General features: G+C 42.4%; 1 protein-coding gene across 1 annotated transcript; it reads left to right on the top strand.

The window, feature by feature from the left end:
- The first annotated feature begins 889 nt into the window (after positions 1 to 889).
- Positions 890 to 7,644, top strand: NDUFB4 (NADH:ubiquinone oxidoreductase subunit B4). Its single transcript, XM_026494371.4, has 3 exons — positions 890 to 1,118; positions 5,495 to 5,641; positions 7,523 to 7,644. The coding sequence occupies exons 1-3, from the start codon at positions 939 to 941 to the stop codon at positions 7,583 to 7,585; spliced, it is 390 nt and encodes a 129-aa protein (XP_026350156.1). The 5' UTR covers positions 890 to 938; the 3' UTR covers positions 7,586 to 7,644.
- Positions 7,645 to 19,581: the final 11,937 nt, after the last annotated feature.

The following is a 19,581-nucleotide window of genomic DNA, read 5'->3' as shown; positions in this document are numbered from 1 at the left end:
CTTGGTGATAGTGGGAGAAGGACAGTAGGGATGAAGGTTATCTCTCTGGTTACCCCCTTTTTTTCCTCCCCAAATCATCTTTCACAATAAGATACAATGCCCCTATGCATAAGGACATCATCTAAGGATGATTTTCGTTCTTAGCACCCCAGGAGAGCTAAGGATTTTAGGTAAGAGGTTTTAGTATTTTAACTAAATACTGTTTCTTCACGAGCTTTATTCAGTACTTCATTTGTTAATGACTTACTACAGTCAGGCAGGCAACATTTCTCTTACAGCATCATTCTCCTATTAAACATTATTTCGTGCCTATGAAAAACACGCCGTTACTTATGCTGTACCCATCTAATGTGGTAACGTACAGAAAAGCTTATTCTTTTTCTTGTTTAGGGCACTGTGTTTTGCAAAGCACTTTGGCACGTATTTATTACCTTATTTAATCTTCACAAAAGGTTTGCTAGGTGGATAGAATAGGGGTCATTATCCAAATGAACAAGAGGAAACTCAGACGTTAAACGACTTGTCCAAAGTCACACACGTTGGAGGGGCCCACACAAACAGGATTCCAGCTACAGCCAGTCCCATTTCCTGTGTCCGCCAGTCTCACACAGCTCAATTTCACAAAATAAAGCTCTGCTAGGTCCCTAGATATATGCAAGGCTGCTAGGAAGAAGCAACAAACTGTAGATTGTGGGCAGGTAAAAAGAGGACGCGGGGGTGGGGCCGAAAGGGTAAGGAAAGCACTCTGTGCATGCGCAGATCGCTATTCAGGGTCCAGGATGGTGAGGAACGCTGAGGAAAGAAGAGGAGCTCCTGTGCAAATTTTAATTGCCTACCTTCCGCTAACGCGCAAGCGCACTTCCTCAGGATGAAGGTCAGAATAAAGGGGGCGGGCCTCGGAGTCGCGCAGGCGCACAGCTGTGTGCCGGATTGCCAAGATGTCGTTCCCCAAGTACGAGTCGTCGCGTCTGGCTACCCTACCCGCTACTCTCGACCCCGCCGAATACAACGTCTCTCCGGAAGCCCGGAAGGCGCAAGCCGAGCGTTTGGCAATAAGATCCCGACTTAAACGGGAGTATCTGCTTCACTACAACGACCCTAGCCGCCAAGGGCTCATCGTGAGTCGTGGGGCGGCCGGGCGGGAATCGAGGGCCAGAGTCCGGGCGGTCGCCCATCCCCGGCCGGGCAGCCCAGACCGTCCAAGGGAGGCCACACAGCGGGGATGCCTCCGTTCCCGATCAGTATCTTAAACTTTGGCCCTCTTCCAGGCTGAGAGAGCAGGCCCACCCACTAGCCCTTTAACCTTGGGCGGAGAGCTTAGTGGTCAAGCGGACGGTTCTGGATTCACACCGGGCTGGGTTTGAGTCCTGGTTGGATCACTTCCCTAGTGGGTAATCTTGAGAAGTGACTCAACACTGCTGGTTAGCCCCGGTTTTCCTGTCTGAAAAATGGGGATAATGCAGTACTTCCTATTTTATGAGGCGGTTAGGATTAAATGAGATAAGTCACATGACTGGCCAACACAGTGCCTGGGCTGTAATGAGTTGTTAGAAAATGTGTGTGTAATTTTTTTTAAAGCAGTTTTCCACCTTTCAGTTCACAGTTCATAGCAATACTGCGCTCTCCTGATGGGAATATAGTGATTTTTTTCAGTTTATATCTTTTGAAAACACCAAAACTCTGCAGCTAGTTGAAACTTTGGCCTTTGGAGTCTGATGCCAAGGCAGAAATATGGTAAACTAGATGACCTTAGTTTACCTAGCCCCTCCAAACGTTAGTTTTCTGATCTTACATGGGAAAGGTAGTACATTCTTTATAGAATCATTGTAAGGTTAAATGAGATCGTTTGTATAAGGTTGCAGGCACTTAATATATAACCAGTAGACTGATAGCTATTATTATTTAGTGAGTGGGTTTTTCAATAATTTTCTGTACAAGAGCTATTTAAATATGATATCAAATATGATATTAAGAAAAAAAAACCCTACCAAAATGTACCCCAACAGTTCCATTGGTGTTCTGTAGGACTTTTTGGAAGTTACGAGAATTGAAGGAAATTTACATTGTGCAGGCCCTGTGTAAACCCATTCGGAATATTATTCAAATGTCACACGGATTCAAAGAGTTAAGCCCTGTTATTATCCCCATTTTACAGATGAGAAAACAACATGGGAAGGACAGGTAGGTCATAGAGTGATACTCCTTTAGCAAGTGGTACAGCAGAATTTAAACCTTGAACTGTGTAACCCAAAACATCTGCTTAACCATTGTCTGTACCACCTCCAGTCAGAATCTTGTTGACTTGAGAAGGTGTGGAGGGAGACATTTGTTATTGACATACACAGGGTTTGATGTGCCCGGTAGCTGAAGTTTAAACCCCAGATTTTCTCTTTTCTAGTTCTGTGCCCTAGGACAGTTTCAATTTTGTCACATAAGAGACAGTAATACCTGCCTCAGTGGTGGTTCTGTTAAACTAGTGCTCGGCACTTAATCATTTAATAATCAGTACGTGGAAATTCCTTGCCTGATCTTTACCAGTGATTGAGTCAGTGAATAAGTAATTGCTAAAACAGGCCAGGCTCTGTTTTAGATGCTGAGGTGACAGTGTTGATTCCTGTCCTTGCAGAGCTTTCTTTCCAGTAGGGTAGAGAAGTAATAAACAGGTTAAAAAACTAAATTGTTTAGCATGTTAGTGGTAAGGGATAAGAAAAACAAAGCAAGGAAGGGATTAAGAATGTGTGTTATGTACTAGGAAAGGGGTAGCGGCTGAAATTTTAGATAACCCTAGGGAAGGCCTTCCTTGGAAGGTGGCATGAAGGAAGTGAGGTGAGGGAGCTAGCCACACAGCTCTCTGGGAAAGTAGCATTTTAGGTAGAGGGGACAGCAAGTATAGGGGTCCTTAGACAGAAGTGTGCCTGGTTAGTTCCATGAATACCGAAGAGACCATTGTGACTAAAGTGGAGAAAGGTGAGAGCAAAGTGGGAAGAGATGAGGTCAGAAAGGTACTTGGAACTAGATCACACCAAGCTTTGTAGGTCGTTGTAAGGACTTCTACTGAGTAGGTAATCCTCCCTTATATTTTAACACCTCTGTGGTTGCTTAGTTGAAAATACATTATAGAGGAGAGCAAGGAGAGTCGGAGGCTTTTGAGGTAATCAGTCTATCAGGGTTTTGGCAGTGGAGGTGGTAATAAGTGGTAGGTTCTGAGTATGTATTGAAAGTAAAGACAACCAGATTTGCTAGCAGAATGGATGTGAGGTGTAAGAGAGAGAAGGGTCAAGGATGATTCCAAGGTGTTTTGACCTAAGTGATCAGAAGAATGAAGTTGATTTTTACCAATATGAAAAAGAATGTGAGAGGAGCAGGGATGAAGATGGAGTGGAATATTGGGAAATCAGTTTGAGATACATCACATTTGACATGCTTGTTAGACAACATGACAGTGTTGAGCAGGTCATTGGACGTTATGTCTGGAGTTTAGGGTAGCGGTCTGGGAAGGTATAATTTTGGGAGTCATCGGCCTAGAGATGGATACTTGAAACCATGTGACTGGAGGAGATAGGTCAAGAGAATGCATGTAGGTAGAGAAGACCAGCAAGGTCTAAGGTCCAATGTTAAGAGATTGGAGAGTTAGGGGCGCCTGGGTGGCACAGCGGTTAAGTGTCTGCCTTCGGCTCAGGGCGTGATCCCGGCGTTATGGGATCGAGCCCCACATCAGGCTCCTCCGCTATGAGCCTGCTTCTTCCTCTCCCACTCCCCCTGCTTGTGTTCCCTCTCTCGCTGGCTGTCTCTCTGTCAAATAAATAAATCTTTAAAAAAAAAAAAAAGAGAGATTGGAGAGTTAAGGAAGAAGAGAGCAAAAGAAACCAGGAGGGAAGGGCCATAGAGTTAGGAGGAAAACCAGACAGGTGTGTGCCCTGAAAGCCATGAGAAGGAACATTTTCAAGGAGTGTTCATCGTGTCAGATGCTGCTGATAGTTCTTTGGACATGGAGTTGTGTCCAAGAAGGAGAACTATTTCCCATGGAGTGTGTTTTGGAACCTCTGTTAACAACAGTATAGGTTCAATGAACTATGGTCATGGGGCTGTTGATATTTTATGAAATGAAATGCCCATTTCTGGAAGACGGATCTGGCAGATAAATATGTAGAGAGGTGACTGGCAGATTGAGAATTCGGTCATGGGAGAGTCATTCAAATAGGTTAATAGCAGAAGGGATAGATACAAGAGTAGATGTATTTATCCTCTCAGGTATTGAACTCAAACATCCCCTTGAACCTGTCTATATCTTGTGTCTTCACCTTCACTGTTTTCTGCAAACAGTTTGGTTTAAAATGCATCTGTGGAAGACCCGCTTTAATTATTATAATCCAGTCATGACTTCTTGGTGGTGTATAGGACTTTGAATGTTCTCCTTTGGTATTAAAGTTTTAAAGCTGATTTCATCTGCTTATTTTTAATCTGCCTATCAGTTAATTGGAGCAAATAATTTTATAAAATCATTTGGGGATTTAGGTAATTAAGTTTAATTGTGTGTTTGGGGCACATTTGCTGTCTTACATAGTTGTTCTAGTATAAATATATTAAAATGGACAATATTTTTTCTTAACCAAGACAGTCTGATTATTTTTCTTTAACAACAACCTTGTCCTCACTACAAATTATTTTAATAGTGTAAAATGTAATAATTTTGCTTGTAAAATATCAGCCAAGTCAGCTTAAAAATCTTAAAATTCAGAGTTGGCCTACCTCAGTCTTCACCTTCCTGCAATTTATTTGAAGTCTGGAAAGGCAGAGCAGGGTGGGAGTAGCATTAGAAAGTGTCCTGGAAATAAAGTACAAAACATGACAGAGCATATGAAATCTGTCCTTATTGGGAGTACTGTGGTTCACTTGGTCACAGCTCAAGAAAGACAATGAAGCTACAAAACAATCCAGAAAAGAAAAAAAAATATCAAGAAGAAAAAGTGGCTTCTCTGACGGATTAAAAGATTAGGTTTCTTTTTTTTTTTTTTTTTTTTTTAAAGATTTTATTAATTTATTCGACAGAGATAGAGACAGTCAGCGAGAGAGGGAACACAAGCAGGGGGAGTGGGAGAGGAAGAAGCAGGCTCCCAGCGGAGGAGCCTGATGTGGGGCTCGATCCCAGAACCTTGGAATCACGCCCTGAGCTGAAGGCAGACGCTTAACGACTGCGCCACCCAGGCGCCCCTAAAAGATTAGGTTTCTTAAATCTTAAGTAATAGAAAGCTGAAGCATGATATAAGAATCTTAAATTCTGAAGGACTTGAACAGGATAGGATCATCAGAGTTATTCAACAAATACTAGAAATGAGAGATCTTCCCTGAAGCTGTTCAGGAATAGTCAGGATATACCCTTAGCTGTGGGGGAGCACAAAAGGCATCTCGTGGGCTCCCCCACAAAAGTTTTGATGAGATTGTTTCAGTGTGGCCCTGCTCAAGTTCTGTAACTTTTTGTTTTCCTGAATTTTAGGAAGATCCTGCCTTGATTCGTTGGACCTATGCAAGATCAGCAAACATCTATCCCAATTTCAGACCCACTCCCAAGACCTCCCTCTTAGGAGCTCTGTTTGGATTTGGGCCCCTCTTCTTCTGGTTTTATGTTTTCAAAACTGACAGAGTAAGTATTGGGACCCGATGATAGTTTCTGTGTGATAGGTTCTCCCGGTGCTGGCTGCGGCTCTTTCTCTTGGCATTTGCCACCAGTGCTCCTCCCACCTTGGTCCTCTACTCTTCCTTCAATTTCTCTCTCCTTTTATCTTTATTCCTTTCCAGCAGGAGTTAAAACAGTTTCAGTTACATGTTTGGTTTTATTGCTTTATCGTTTCAACTTATTGAAATAATACTTTGCTAAAAATCACAATAGTCTCTGAGTCTTACAAATTTAATTTAATGGCTGCTCTAGAACTTAAAATAAGTTGGTCAGTTTAAATTTCTAAGGCTTGAACTTAGACTGAAATGAAAGTTCTCCTGGTGTGTTTTAGGTGATGTAAAGGAATTGTGCTGTGAATATTAAGCAGGAGAATACAGAAGTAACTTTAAAAAGTTAATACTAAGGGCTCTTGGGTAGCTCATTTGGTTAGGTGTCAGACCCTGGATTTCAGCTTAGGTCATGAACTCGGGGTTGTGAGATCGAGCCCTGCATCTGGCTCCATGCTGGGCATAGAGCCTGCTTAAGATTCTCTCTCTCCCTCTTCCTCTGCCCCTCCCCCACGTGCGTGTTCATGCTGTCTCTCTCTCTCTCTAAAATTAAAAATAAGCTAATACAGAAGTTAAATTTTCATATTTTGTTTACCTTTAGATACTATCTTTGCAAACCTTTATATATAGTTTCTTCATTTTTTTAAAAAAATGTTTATTTTGGGTTAAGTATTAGCAGAAAACATAAATCATTTAGTGTGTTTCCTATTTGTATGAATTCTAGTTATGTTGGTCCCATTTTGTGGATTAATGTTAAAACTTTGTAATATGCTAACAGTTGGAAAGTAAAAGCAGCCTGGTGGGAATCTGCCATCAGAGGCCATATGATTGCAGAGAAAGCCAATTTTATCTTTAACACTAGGCCACTCTGCTACTAGACCCCCAGCAGGCCTTGTGTTGCCATCTAGACTGGGGCCCACTCATCTAGCTCTGTCTTAAACTGGCCAATCCACTCTCCTGTTAGAGCTTCTGTATTTTGATTGATAAATTACCTGTAACAAAACGATAGGCCACACTTATCCAGAAGGTGTTTGCATTTAGCTTTTGACATACACTTTTTAGTGGGGTAATATAATTCTTCCAACTTGTGCATAAGATGTTTTCCAATAGGAGTGTTTCCTCGTTGTCCCTTTACTTCTTCAGATTGCTGTTTCCTCACACATACTCTGTAGGCTTTAGACAGTGGGGGATTGGAATTAAGTTTGGAGTATGTTAGCCCTGTTTTTCAGAGCTATACCATGGGTTATGCCAGATTACATTGGTTCTTTATTTTTGTGTTTTCCAGTACCTTTTTTGTTTGTGTATTTTGCAAAATGGTCACCACAGTAAATCTTAGTTAATATCTGTCACCATACATAGTTAAAAAGACAGTCTTTTTTCTTGTAATGAGGACTTAAGATTAATTATCTTAGCAACTTTCAAATATTCCATACAGTATTATTAGCTGTAGTCACCATGTTGTACATTACATCCCCATGACTTACTTATTTTGCAAGTTTGTACCTTTTGACCCCCTTTACCCATTTTGCCCACCAGTCACCACCTGCCTCTGTCAGCTACCAGTCTGTTCTTTGTAGCTTGTACCTATGAAATGGCAAGATTCCGTTCCTTATTTTTTTTTAGTGGCTGAATAGTGTACCATGGTATGCATATACCACGTCTTTATCCACTCATCCATTGATGGGCACTTAGGTTGTTTCTGTATCTTGGCTGTTAGAAATAATGTTGCAATGAACACGGGTCAGAAAGGTGTTGTTTCTAATGAAGCTTTTTTTGTTTTTTGTTTTTTCTGTCTGTACAGGATAAGAAAGAAAAACTTATCCAGGAAGGAAAATTGGATCGAACATTGAGCATTTCATATTAAGTCTGGCAATGATGACTCTATGTATTATTGTTTAAATAAATATTCTATTAATCATTAAATACTTTCTCTTTCTTAATGTTACCTTGATTCAACAAACATTTGCTGGATAATACAATGTAAGAGTTCACAGTTTCATGAAGAAACAGATTCATGTTCATTCGTTCAGTCATTCAACAAATGAGCATCTACTATGAGCCAGGCACTGTGCTCTGTGCCCAGAATACAGCAGTCAATAAAACAAATTTAGGCCCTGTACATAAGGAATACACACTCTGACAACTGTTTCTTCAGTGATTGTTATTTAAGAGCTCCTATCTAGTACTACTTATACTAAACTTTCATCTGGCTCCAACCCCAGTGGAAAATGCAATAGAACAGTAACAACAGTGTGGTAAAAAATACAATAGGGATTCAGGAAAGTGATGGAGAAGCAGTTCTGTCTAGGGAGATGGCATAGATCTAGGCTCTGAAGATCACAGGGCTAGTAGGGCAAAATGGAAGCATGAAAAGGCAAGGTGTGTTGGGTATGGTGCGATATGGGGCCACTGTGGGGTGAGAAGACAGAGGAGGCCACATTGAACAGAAGTAAAATGGTTTAGAAGTTAAAATGGGCATTGGAGGTTAAATTGGGGTCAGAATCCTAGCTCAAGCTTAACAGTTGGAATACAAGGCCTCCCGTTTCCCCATCTCTGGCATGAAGATAGTAACGCCAACTTCCTCATAAGGTCATGAAGGTGAAAATGAGAACAGTATTGCTCGATAAAATAAAGCTACATGCTTCGTAGTTCAGTCTTGAGCTATAGTTCAGTCTTGAAACGGTGACAATTTCACCTATGAAGGTGGAGTAAAGTGTTACAGGGAGAACATGCTCCTTAGGGCTGATTTATGTTAGGACGTTGGCTTTAATTTTCAAAGCATGCTCACAAGTATTCTCATCTGGTTCTTGTATGAGTCTGATACTCTTGAAACGCAGAGCCGGAGAGAGAAGCTTGTGTGCAGGTAGTTTGTATCAGGCAGTGATCTCAAAGAACAGGTGGCAGACTGTAAGAGTGAAACGGCTAGAGGGACAGCTCAGGAGTGTGTGCTGTTGGCCTGTTGCCTCAGAGTAGTGGGCTCAATTCCCTAGGGACCTTCTCGGGAGCCCTGAGGAATGTACAGGAATGTTCCCTGCAGATAAGGAAAAAACAAGGATCTGCAAGCTCCTCCCCCAGTTGGTCACAACTTGTCTCGCGCAGTTAATTCTCTTAAACTTCCAGGTCTGGGCAAGCCTCAGAATGGCTGAGGGTTCTTACGGGCTTCTCACATGGAGGGGGAAGGAAGCCTAGGGCAGAAAGGAAGTGATGTGCTGTACAACTGAGGTGGGCATATTGTCAGGTCACACCTACAGGAGCTCAGAGATGCAGCAGCAATTGGAGTAAAAAGACTGGCCAAGAGGAAGTGAGCTAGGCACAAGAGGTAGATGATTTCCTCATCCACCATGTTCTCTTGGATCTGTGCACACGTTAATCTGCAGCGTCATTCGGGGAGGCGACTAGGTCCGATCTTGGTATAGGAGGGTTAGTGGAACAAGCTCCAGTCCCACACTGTTGAAACTGGTCTGAAGCTGTAACTGAGATCCATCATTTCCCCCACTACACTTTCTAGATTTTCCTTCCTTGGCCATCACTTCAGAAGGTCTAGAATGCTTGGGTGATGGAGTCACCAGGACCTCTATCTGCAAGGCCAGAACATTAGTTACTCTTGTAACTAATCAGGCCTTTGTTGCAGCAATTGTCTATTACCATTCATCACTGGACATGGAAACACCAAGAAGCATCAGTGACTCCCCTGGGTTCCAGATACATCCCTTTGGGCCCCATTCTGTAGTAGAAACCCTAGCTCCTTGTAATGAAGGTCATTTAGTGCTGCCAATACGGAAACTTTTTTTTTTTTTGGTCTACTGTTTCCCAGGCACAAGAAGCCCAAAATGACCAGGAGGTAATCACAGCTTCAGATTAAAGTGAAATCCTATGATACTACGATTTATTAATAAGAAATACATATTTAGTCTTTGTCCTTGTATCTGGTACAGAGCTCCTAAAACCCTCAGGATTTCCCAAGTGATGAGATAGAGGTGTCTTATTATGTTAATTAGGTAACTTTTTGACCACACTTAAGGTTGGGGCCGGTTGCCCAGAAAACCAACTGTGTTAGTCCCACTCCCTGACCTTGCATTTATATCCCTGCTCTCCCACTTACTGGTGAAGTAACCTGGAACATATTTAAGTTTTCTGTGGCTTAGTTTTCTTATCTTTAAAATAGGTACGTATACTAGTAACACATTGTTATTAAATTCATTGTTTCATCAGTTACTACTTAGAAAGCATTTAGTATTTAGGATAGTTCTATTCTTAACTTTTTGAGGAACCATCATACTGTTTTCCACAAGTTTGCCTTCCTACCAACAGTGCACGGGAGTTCTTTTTTCTCCACATCCTCACCAATGCCTGGTGTTTCTTGCGTTTTTGATTTTCTCCAGTCTGACAGGTGTGAGGTGGTATCTCACTGTGGTTTTGATTTGCATTTCTCCAATGATGGGTGATGTTGAGCATCTTTTCATGTGTCTGTTGGCCAGCTGGATGTCTTCTTTGGAAAAATTTCTGTTCATGTCTTCTGTCCATTTTTTAATTGGATTATTTGTTTTTGAGGTTGAGTTTGGTAAGTTCTTTATATACTTTGGATACTAACACTTAACAGATATGTCATTTGCAAGTATCTTCTCCCATTCCATAGGTTGCCTTTTAGTTTTGTTGATTGTAAAACATTTTTGTTAACATTGAGAATTTATCAAGCGATATGTTCTTAAGAGTTTAATCAATTTCTAAAGATTTTTTATTACCACAAACAATCCCCCAGATCATACCCAGAAGTGGTCTGGTGAGAATACCGATTGCCACCTCATCTGAGTGCTTAATGTTACCATGTGTCTGACTGTTACTGCTGGACCTGAGCACTGGGCACAGGAGCCTACACTGGTATCGCTGCCTCTGTTGGCCCAAAAGCTCAAGCTTGTTACAACCAAACCACCACAGAGTGTTCCTCGAAGTCTCCATATCTTCCCATCACTTGCTTCTGAGTTCAGGAGCATATAATTGGCTGTTCCTGACTTGCAGCTGCAAGGAAGGCTGAAAAGTAAGCATGTGGCATGTTCAGCTCCAAAGTGTGAGGCAGGTAAGTAATCCCAAACATAAGAAAGTGGTTCAAATGCTGAGGATCCAAAAATGACAAGGAACCAGAACCAGATCATAAGGCCCTTATCACAATTAAGGAGTTTAGACTTCATCCTGATGGCAATGGGAGCCACTGAAGGTATTAACCAGGAGTAACCTGATGGGATTTGCATTCCTGGAAGATCATTCTGGATTCTGGAGGAGGCTCTCAGGGCAAGAAAGGCTAGAGGATGACCAGTGATCAGGCTGTTGTAAGCCTTCAGGCTAGAAATGATTTTCAGTTTTGAGACAGCCCTCTAAAGCAGTTCCTGCTAATCCCAGGATGACTCCTTTGGATGTGAACTTGTTGAAAGCTTTATGCAAGTCTAAATATATCATCTCTATTAGTTCTCCTTTATGCACATGCATGAGGAGCCAGTCTTCTTAATAATTCCTTATCCGTGTATGACATCCCTTCTCTCTCTGGGACAATATTGCTTCTGTAACAGGCTGGTTTGTTCAAGTACTATGTCTTTTTACCCTTTATTACGGATCCTGACTAGAGAAAAAGATTACATTCATGCTCTGATCAAAATCCCATTTGGTGCATTCTCTGATTTATTTTCCATTTTATTTTTTCTCATTCTTGGTGGCACTTGACACAGTCTTCTCATAACTTTGGGGGAGATACAAAGCATTGGTCATTTCTCCATTCTCCGGGATCATTAATGGAATATTTGAAAAGATTAGAGATCTGTATGAGAAACTATCTTGATCAAATATGCATGATTTAAAAATATGGACAGCATCTTAAAATTAGTAATTATATAATGCTAAAAATATATTCAAAGACTCTGAATTTCAAAGTTTCTGCTGCTACTTTTACCTTCTCATGAACACCTAGAATTTTATCATGATTCTATTAGCGGATCCATTTGTACCTATGATTGTAATACTTCCACTTGTTTCCCTGCTGGCTGTCTTGTTTACTACCATTTCCCTAGCTGAGACAGAGACCCCTTCTGCTGATACTGTGACCTGGACGGACACTGAGCCAGCTCATCCACCTGGAGACCCTTCAGCATCCCAAGAAAGTGCAGTGTGCTTCGATCTCATTGCCAAGCTTTAGGTTTTAAAAGATTAGAGTCAAGCTGAAAGTCTGACATCCGATCTCTGAATGTTGCTGGTGAAACATCTGAGATTTCTGGAGCAAACTTACCATTAGAATTCAAGTTCTTTTCCTCCATAATCACAAGGAGTATCACCTTACCAGTTTTGAGTCAATTCTTTATTTCTATCACCAATTGCATTTAAATCATTCCCCTCTTATTTAATGATTAAGGTCTAAAAAAATAGGGGGTGGGAGTGGGGAAAGGAGGCAACTGGTGGCGGCTGCTCCATAAATCAATATAGGAGGGACTCAGGGGTTGCAACCGGATATGAAATTGTTGTGAGTAGGAGGAGAAGGTGTAGACTCTTGAAACTGCATTTGCACAGTTAAGACATTTTTTTTCTACTTACATTATGTTTCATAATTAAAAATACAAAGTTTGCTAGAGAGGGTTTTATTTATGCTTTATATAGGATGGAGACAGCATCACAGAGTTACTATTTTTTTTTATATGAATTGGGTTGGGTGAGGGTAGATGGAGATAAGTGTGGTCAATTACCCTGAAGCCATCTATTAGAAGCTGGATAGACAGCTTCTCCTCCAAAATCATGCTCTGCGGAAGAGGTGGTACAGAAATGTTTGGTCCCATCAGGGTATTTGGGAGGAAACACCAATGCAGGGTGCAAGGGGAGTAAGCTGCTCTTGGTCTGCAGGTACTGGAGGTGCTTGGTTTCCTGGAGCCACTGGGGTGAAGGAGCCTGCGTCCTACTGAATTCTAGGACACTGGCTGTCAGGTCTCCTGCACTGATCAAACACTTACTGAGCCCCAGCCATGTACTAAGCACTGAGGATACTTACATGAAGAAGATACAGCTCCTTCTTGGAGGAATGCACATTGGAAAAAAACAATTATAGCAGCCAGCACTTAATTAAACTTTTACTTGTATTCTAGGCACTAAAGTAAGGGCTTTACACATCTCACAACATACCTTAAAAATCCCCATTATGCAAATGAGATTTAGAAAGGTTAAATAATTTGCTTGAGTCCTCAGCTAATAACAGCTGAGCCAGAACTTAAATCTGGGGCAGGCTGACTCCAGAGGGCATATCTTTAACCATTCTTTCAATTGGATAAAGACTGATGCTGTGTGGAGTTGGGGACTGAAAAAGAATGGGAGGGTCTGGAGGGTTTAAGAGGTGGTGTTTTCTAGAGTAGGGCCTGCCACTTGCACTTTTAGATTTTCTAGCACATTCACAGGTATACAGGATGTTAGAGCCAGAAAAATCTTCAAAAATCTGCTAGTCTCACAGCCTAATGCTATAGGAAAATTTTGGGGAGGAGAAATGACTTGTCCTGTTCTTCAAGAAACCCTGCTAATTTGAGGATTAGGAGTCTAGGTTTTGATTAAGATGGTCCATGTCACCTGTTTGTGATTAAAAATGAGACTTGGGATAATTGAGACAATTGCTCACCAACCTCCTTACCTCATACATACAGAAGACTCAAAAAGTCATTTTAATAAGGATGTATTTGGAGAAATCAGGCAGATGTTTGGAGCATTTCCTGTGTTAAGCGAGTATTCACAGATTTGTCTCCTGGACTGTGAGAGTGAGGATGTTAGATTCAAATCCAACACTTCCCATATTGTTCTTGTTGGATTCCCATAGGAATGTATCCCTGGCGGGCACCAGCTTTCCCACCAGCAACCACTACCCCTCCTTTCCTTCTGATAGAACCTTGATTTGTTCAGGAGGTCGGTGGAAGTCTCTTTATCTCAGTCTGGGCAGGCATGACCCAGCCCCAGGGAACGAATCTGGGATTGGTCTAAGTGTGGGCATGGGATCCAGTTCTGAGCATAAGACATCGGGAGAATCTGGCAGGAGGGCTTCCTTTCCTGAATAAAAAGATTCTCCCAAGGAGAAATCCTTTGTCTCTTCCTGCTTTTGCTTTCTTCTCTTCTTCTAAGAACATGGATATAAGGCCTAGAAATGAAATGAAGATAAAACACTTTGCCAAAAATTGTGGAGCAGAAAACCAGAATGAATTTGGGTCCAGGATCATTTCATGTCCAAACCTGCCACTCTCAGTCTTCTTTTATGAGATAAAGTTCTCGTTGTTAAGCTAATGTTAGATTTTCAGTTTTACAATCTTTTAGAGTTGAATGCACTCTTAAATACCCTGTCTTTTTATTAAGAGAAGTCATGTCATAAAATATACCTGTCCTTCAGATTTTAATTTTATTCACAGGATCCCAAATAAAGGCAATAAATGCTCATGAGTGAGCAAAACTGCTCTATTTGTTAGATTTCTCTTCCACGGAATGTATAGCATTGCAGACACTTGGTTTTTACAAGGAATCGCTGCTAATAGTGCTGTGGTGAGTTGTGTCGAAGCTTCTGACGCAATATTAGATTTATTTATTTATTTGTTTATTAAATCTGTTTATTTATTTGTTTTTTTAAACGATTTATTTATTTATTTTAGAGAGAGAGCTGGAGCAGGGGGAAGGGCAGAGATGGAGGGGGAGAGAGAGGGAGAGAAAGAAGCAGACCCCCTGCTGAGCGCAGAGCCTTGTGCTGCACTCCCCTATCGGAGGTCAAGAGTCCCATTCTTTTCCAACTGAGCCAGCCAGGCGCCCCATAAAGGTTAAAAATTGAGCTACCCTATGATCCAGCAATTGCACTACTGGGTATTTACCCCAAAGATACAGACGTAGTGAAGAGAAGGGCCTTTATGCACCCCAATGTTCATAGCAGCATTTTCCACAATAGATAAATAGTGGAAGGAGCTGAGATGCCCTTCAACAGATGACTGGATTAAGAAGATATGGTCCAGGGGTGCCTGGGTGGCACAGTCATTAGGCACGTTAGGCATCTGCCTTCGGCTCAGGGTGTGATCCCAGTGTTACGGGATCTAGCCCCACATCAGGCTCCTCTGCTAGGAGCCTGCTTCTTTCTCTCCCACTCCCCCTGCTTGTGTTCCCTCTCTCGCCGGCTGTCTCTATCTCTGTCAAATAAATAAATAAATAAATAAATAAATAAATAAATAAATCTTCAAAAAAAAATTTAAGAAGATGTGGTCCATATATACAATGGAATATTACTCAGCTATCAAAAAGAACGATTTCTCAACATTTGCTGCAACATGGACGGCACTGGAGGAGATAATGCTAAGTGAAATAAGTCAAGCAGAGAAAGACAATTATCATATGGTTTCTCTCATCTATAGGATCTGGTCTCTTAATTATGCACTACACTGACTCACAAAAGGATAAAATTTGGGCATACCTCAGATTTGTGATGCAATTATATAAAGTTGATCATATGGAATTGAAGTGTATTTGATCACTAAATGTAATGAAGAAGTTTAAATGCCATCTCTCAGGCCTTTTTTTTTTTTTTTTAAATTTTAGTAGTAAGATATCTTTCCAAGACAGAACTTATTTCAAATCCGTAGTGATAACTCTTTCATCACTCTGGAAAACCGTAACACAGAAACTGCACACTAACTTCTAATTTATAAAGAATTTACGCCTAGGCCTTAGATTTCCTAACTCCTCTCCTCTTTCCCACACTCTCCCTGGGCACCTAAGCTCACTCTACTGTTTCTAAGGTAGTTTCCAAAACAGTGGTTCTCAGCTTTGCCTGTGCACTGGAATGACTTGAGGAGTTTCAAAAAAAAAAAAAAAAACCCTCTCATTTGGGGCAAGAATATGCAATTGGAAAAAGACAGTCTCTTCAACAAATGGTGTTGGGAAAACTGGATAGCTACATACAGAAGAATGAAACTGGACCGCTTTCTTACACCATACACAAAAATAAATTCAGAAGGGGTGAAGGACCTAAATGTGAGACAGGAAACCATCAAAATCCTAAGGGAGAACACGCAGCAACCTCTTTGACCTCGACCGTAGCAACTTTTTGCTAAACACGTCTCTAGAGGCAAGGGAAACAAAAGCAAAAATGAACTATTGGGACTTCATCAAGATAAAAAGCTTTTGCACAGCAAAGGAAACAATCAATAAAACTAAAAGCAAGCTACAGAATGGGAGCAGATATTTGCAAATGACACATCAGATAAAGGTTTAGTATTCAAAATCTATAAAGAACTTACCAAACTCAACACCCAAAAACAAATAATCTAGTTAAGAAGTGGGTAGAAGACATGAAACAGACATTTTTCCAAAGAAGACATACAGATGGCCAACAGATACGTGGAAAGATGCTCAACATCACTCATCATCAGGGAAATGCAAATCAACACTACAATGAGATACCACCTTGCACCTGTCAGAATGGAGAAAATCAAGTGTTGGTGAGGATGTGGAGAAAGGGGAACCCTCGTGCACTGTCGGTGGGGATGCAAGCTGGTGCAACAACTGCAGAAAACATTATGGGCGTTCCTCAGAAAGTTAAAAATAGAACTACCATGTGATCCAGTAATGGCACTACTGGGTATTTACCCAAAGAATACGAAAATACTAATTTGAAAGGATACATGCATCCCTATATATAAGTCAGCATCATATACAATAGCCAAGATATGGAAGCAGCTCAAGTGTGCATTGATAGATGAATGGATAAAGAAGAGGGAAATCACTCAGCCATAAGAAAGAATGAAGTCTTGCTGTTTGTGATGACATGGAGGGAGCTAGAGAGTATCATGCTAAGTGAATAAGTCAGAGGAAGACAAACACCATGTGATTTCACACATTTGTGGAATTCAAGAAACATAACAAGTGAACAAATGGGGAAGAAAAAGGTACAAACCAAAAAGCAGACTCTTAACTATAGAGAACAAACAGAGGGTGACCAGAGAGAAGGTGGGTGGGGGAAGGGTGAAACAGGTGATGGGGATTAAAGAGCACACTTATGATGATGGGCACTGAGTAAAGCATAGAATTGTTGGACCCTTTATTGTACACCTGAAACTAAGACAATGCTGTATGTTAACTATATTGGAATTAAAGTAAAAAACTTAAAAGAAAAAAGAACTTAAAAAATTTCATTTGGGCTCTCTCGCCAGCATTTCTAAGTTAGCTGATCTGAGGCATCCCCCAGGCACTCGGAGTTTCGGGAGCTGCCGGGAGTCGGAAGGTACAGCTGAGCCTGAGAACCGTTGTGGCTTCGGCAGCGTTTCTCAACCTCGGCACTATGGACATTCGGGGCTGGCAATTCTTTGCTGTGGGAGACTGTCCTGTGCGCTATGGAATGTTGATGAGGGTCCCTGACCTTTATCTGCTAGATGCCCGTAGCAACTTCCCCAGTTGTGACAATCGAAAATGTCTCTAGACTTGGTCCGGTGTCTTGGGGAGGCCCAAGATGGCCCCCGTTGAGAACCATTGCTCTAGAGCCATTGCTACTGTCCAGGCTGTGAGAGAAGTCTCCCAAAGAGAGACTATTGCAGCCTCCCAGACAGGAAAATATATCATGATACCAAGGGGATCTGTCAGAAAACCCTCTAGTCACTGGAGGAAACCTAATCAGGGTGACTTTTTTATTTTGAAGAATTTTTATTTCTCAGTAAAGAGGTGGTGTCTCTCTTCCGGAGCATGGGAGAGGAAGGTAACTTTGAGAACAGGGGATTAAGGAATGGGTACGGATCTTTCTTGCTGATCTGACGCGCAACAGAAGAAAACTAAATCTTTTTTTAATTAGCGTGAACAGCCTGGCGGGGTGAAATCTCGTCTCCTGCTGAGGAGTGGCTGCCATCAGGATAAGGTGGAGCAGATAAAGCAGGGGCTGGGCCTGAATGGACGTAAATGCCGCATGTTTCCTCAGCTCCGGGAAGGCCCGGCCCCCAAACTGATGATGGAGCGAACAGAAATGGACAAGAGTCTAGGTCCGTGGGTAAGAGCAGAGTGAGGAGGTTGCTCTGGAAAGGTTGGAGTTTGGGAATCAACTATTGGAGTGGTCGTCTTCGTTCGGGTCATGTGAGAGAAGAGCCCAGGAAGCACCACAGGGGGTGGGGCGGGAGGGGACGGAAGCTAAAAACAAGCGCATTATTGGACATCGCCCCGTGGACACTGGAGCTTCAGGCCTCTGGAGCTTGCAGGGGGCCAGGGCCAAGCACAAGCCCCGGAGGTGTGGGGTAAGAGGGCCGGCGTGTTGACCCACGAATTCCCGTTCGTGGCTGGTTGAGGGCTGTGTCGACGGCCATTCAGTCCCTGCACCTTTGCGGGCTTCTGATTTGGGCCTCGGCAGAGCTGCGGTCTGGCGCAGGCAACTGGATTCGGCTGGTCAGCAGGGGATGGTGCTTGCTGGTGAGAGATGGGCGGGCCTCTAGCAACTTCCGCTGTACTGGCCAGTTTCAACATTTGCTTAAAGGGGTTGACGGCTTTACTGGTTAACAATGTTCCATTTTTAATAAAGACTTCCTTATATTAAGGAACATCAGGAAGGCACACCAGCCTCTGTCACCACCTCACTGCTTGAGACCATGAAATACCACTGCCAGAAGCCTACCAGTCTTCTTGGCCCTGTCCTCAACTCCTCCTCCCCTCACCCCTTGCAGACAGATCACTAACAAGGGCTTTCGAGTCTTCTCCAAAACACTCAAGAATTTACCCACTTCTGTCTCTGCTGCCACCTCAGTAGTCGAGGGCAATGCTGTCCTTTGCCAGGACTGTTGCAGTGGCCTGCTGGGCTTCACACACTCGCTTTTCTTTCAGTTCCTTGAAACTACAAGCCTTTTTTTTTTTTTTTTGAATGCTCCTCCTCTCCACTACACCCCAGCCCAGCGCTACCCTTCCAATGACTTGTTTCTTCTTATCTTTTAGGTCTGGCCATCACTTAATGATCTCCCCTTCGCATATGCTATACCTATCTCAGTCCCTGTTTGTTTTGTGTTGGCATGTTTCACAATTTGTAATTATTTTGTTTGTTTATTTCATCAGTCTCCCTCTTCAGCATGTAACCTCCATAAGGGGGAGAACCATATCTATCTCCTGGACCACCACATCCCACATAGGGTTGCCAGATTAAGCAAATGAAAATACAGGCTTCTGTGTCCATACTTGTACTAAAAATTATTCAGGGTTTAACTGAAATTCAGATTTACCTGGGCATCTTGTGTTTTATTTGGCGACCCTAGTTCCTGGGCCCTGGCACATAGCTGACTCTCACTACATGTTGTTAAATAAAAACTTGATAGCAGCGTATCAAAACTGCTATTAGGGCAACAAAGCTGGGGGGGGGGATGTTCTAAATCTACAGAACAGAGCAGTGAAAAACACACTTGCCATTCTTTTCCGTTCTGATTTTCCTGTCTTCTCTGTCCAAGAGAACCTAATCACCCCCCAAATCTTGGACAACCCAGTCTTCTGGGAGGGATGGCGGCCGCGGGAGGGGAGCTGTTAGGAACAGCATTTGTACACCGTGTGCTGCTTCAGTCTTGCTTGGCTCTGTGCTGTGCTGGGACCTTGATCTTCTTTGGCCCTGACCTCCCCAGACTGTGAGCTCACTAAGGCAGGGGACAGATGACTTCTTCCTTCTCAATCATTCACCCCCAGCGTCTCACTCTGTAGATGGCACTTACCAAGGACTCATTGAATGGTTGCCCAATGGACTGATAAATGAGTGAATATAGGGGGCTAACTAGTCTGGTTTGACCAGGCCTGAGGGTTTCCTGAGATATGGGGCTTTCGGTGGGGAAACCAGGGCAGTTGGTCCCCTCGGTGAGTGATGCTCACTCTCAG

Source organism: Ursus arctos, unplaced genomic scaffold (assembly GCF_023065955.2).
Source record: "Ursus arctos isolate Adak ecotype North America unplaced genomic scaffold, UrsArc2.0 scaffold_4, whole genome shotgun sequence".
Lineage (NCBI taxonomy): Eukaryota > Metazoa > Chordata > Mammalia > Carnivora > Ursidae > Ursus > Ursus arctos.
Note: the sequence above shows the minus strand (reverse complement) of the source record. Positions and strands in the feature narration are given on the sequence as shown.

Coding starts and splice junctions, on each gene's coding strand:
- NDUFB4 (XM_026494371.4), top strand. CDS start 939: ATGTCGTTCCCCAAGTACGAGTCGTCGCGTCTGGCTACCCTACCCGCT. Junction 1,119..5,494: donor CTAGCCGCCAAGGGCTCATC/GTGAGTCGTGGG, acceptor CCTGAATTTTAG/GAAGATCCTGCCTTGATTCG. Junction 5,642..7,522: donor ATGTTTTCAAAACTGACAGA/GTAAGTATTGGG, acceptor CTGTCTGTACAG/GATAAGAAAGAAAAACTTAT.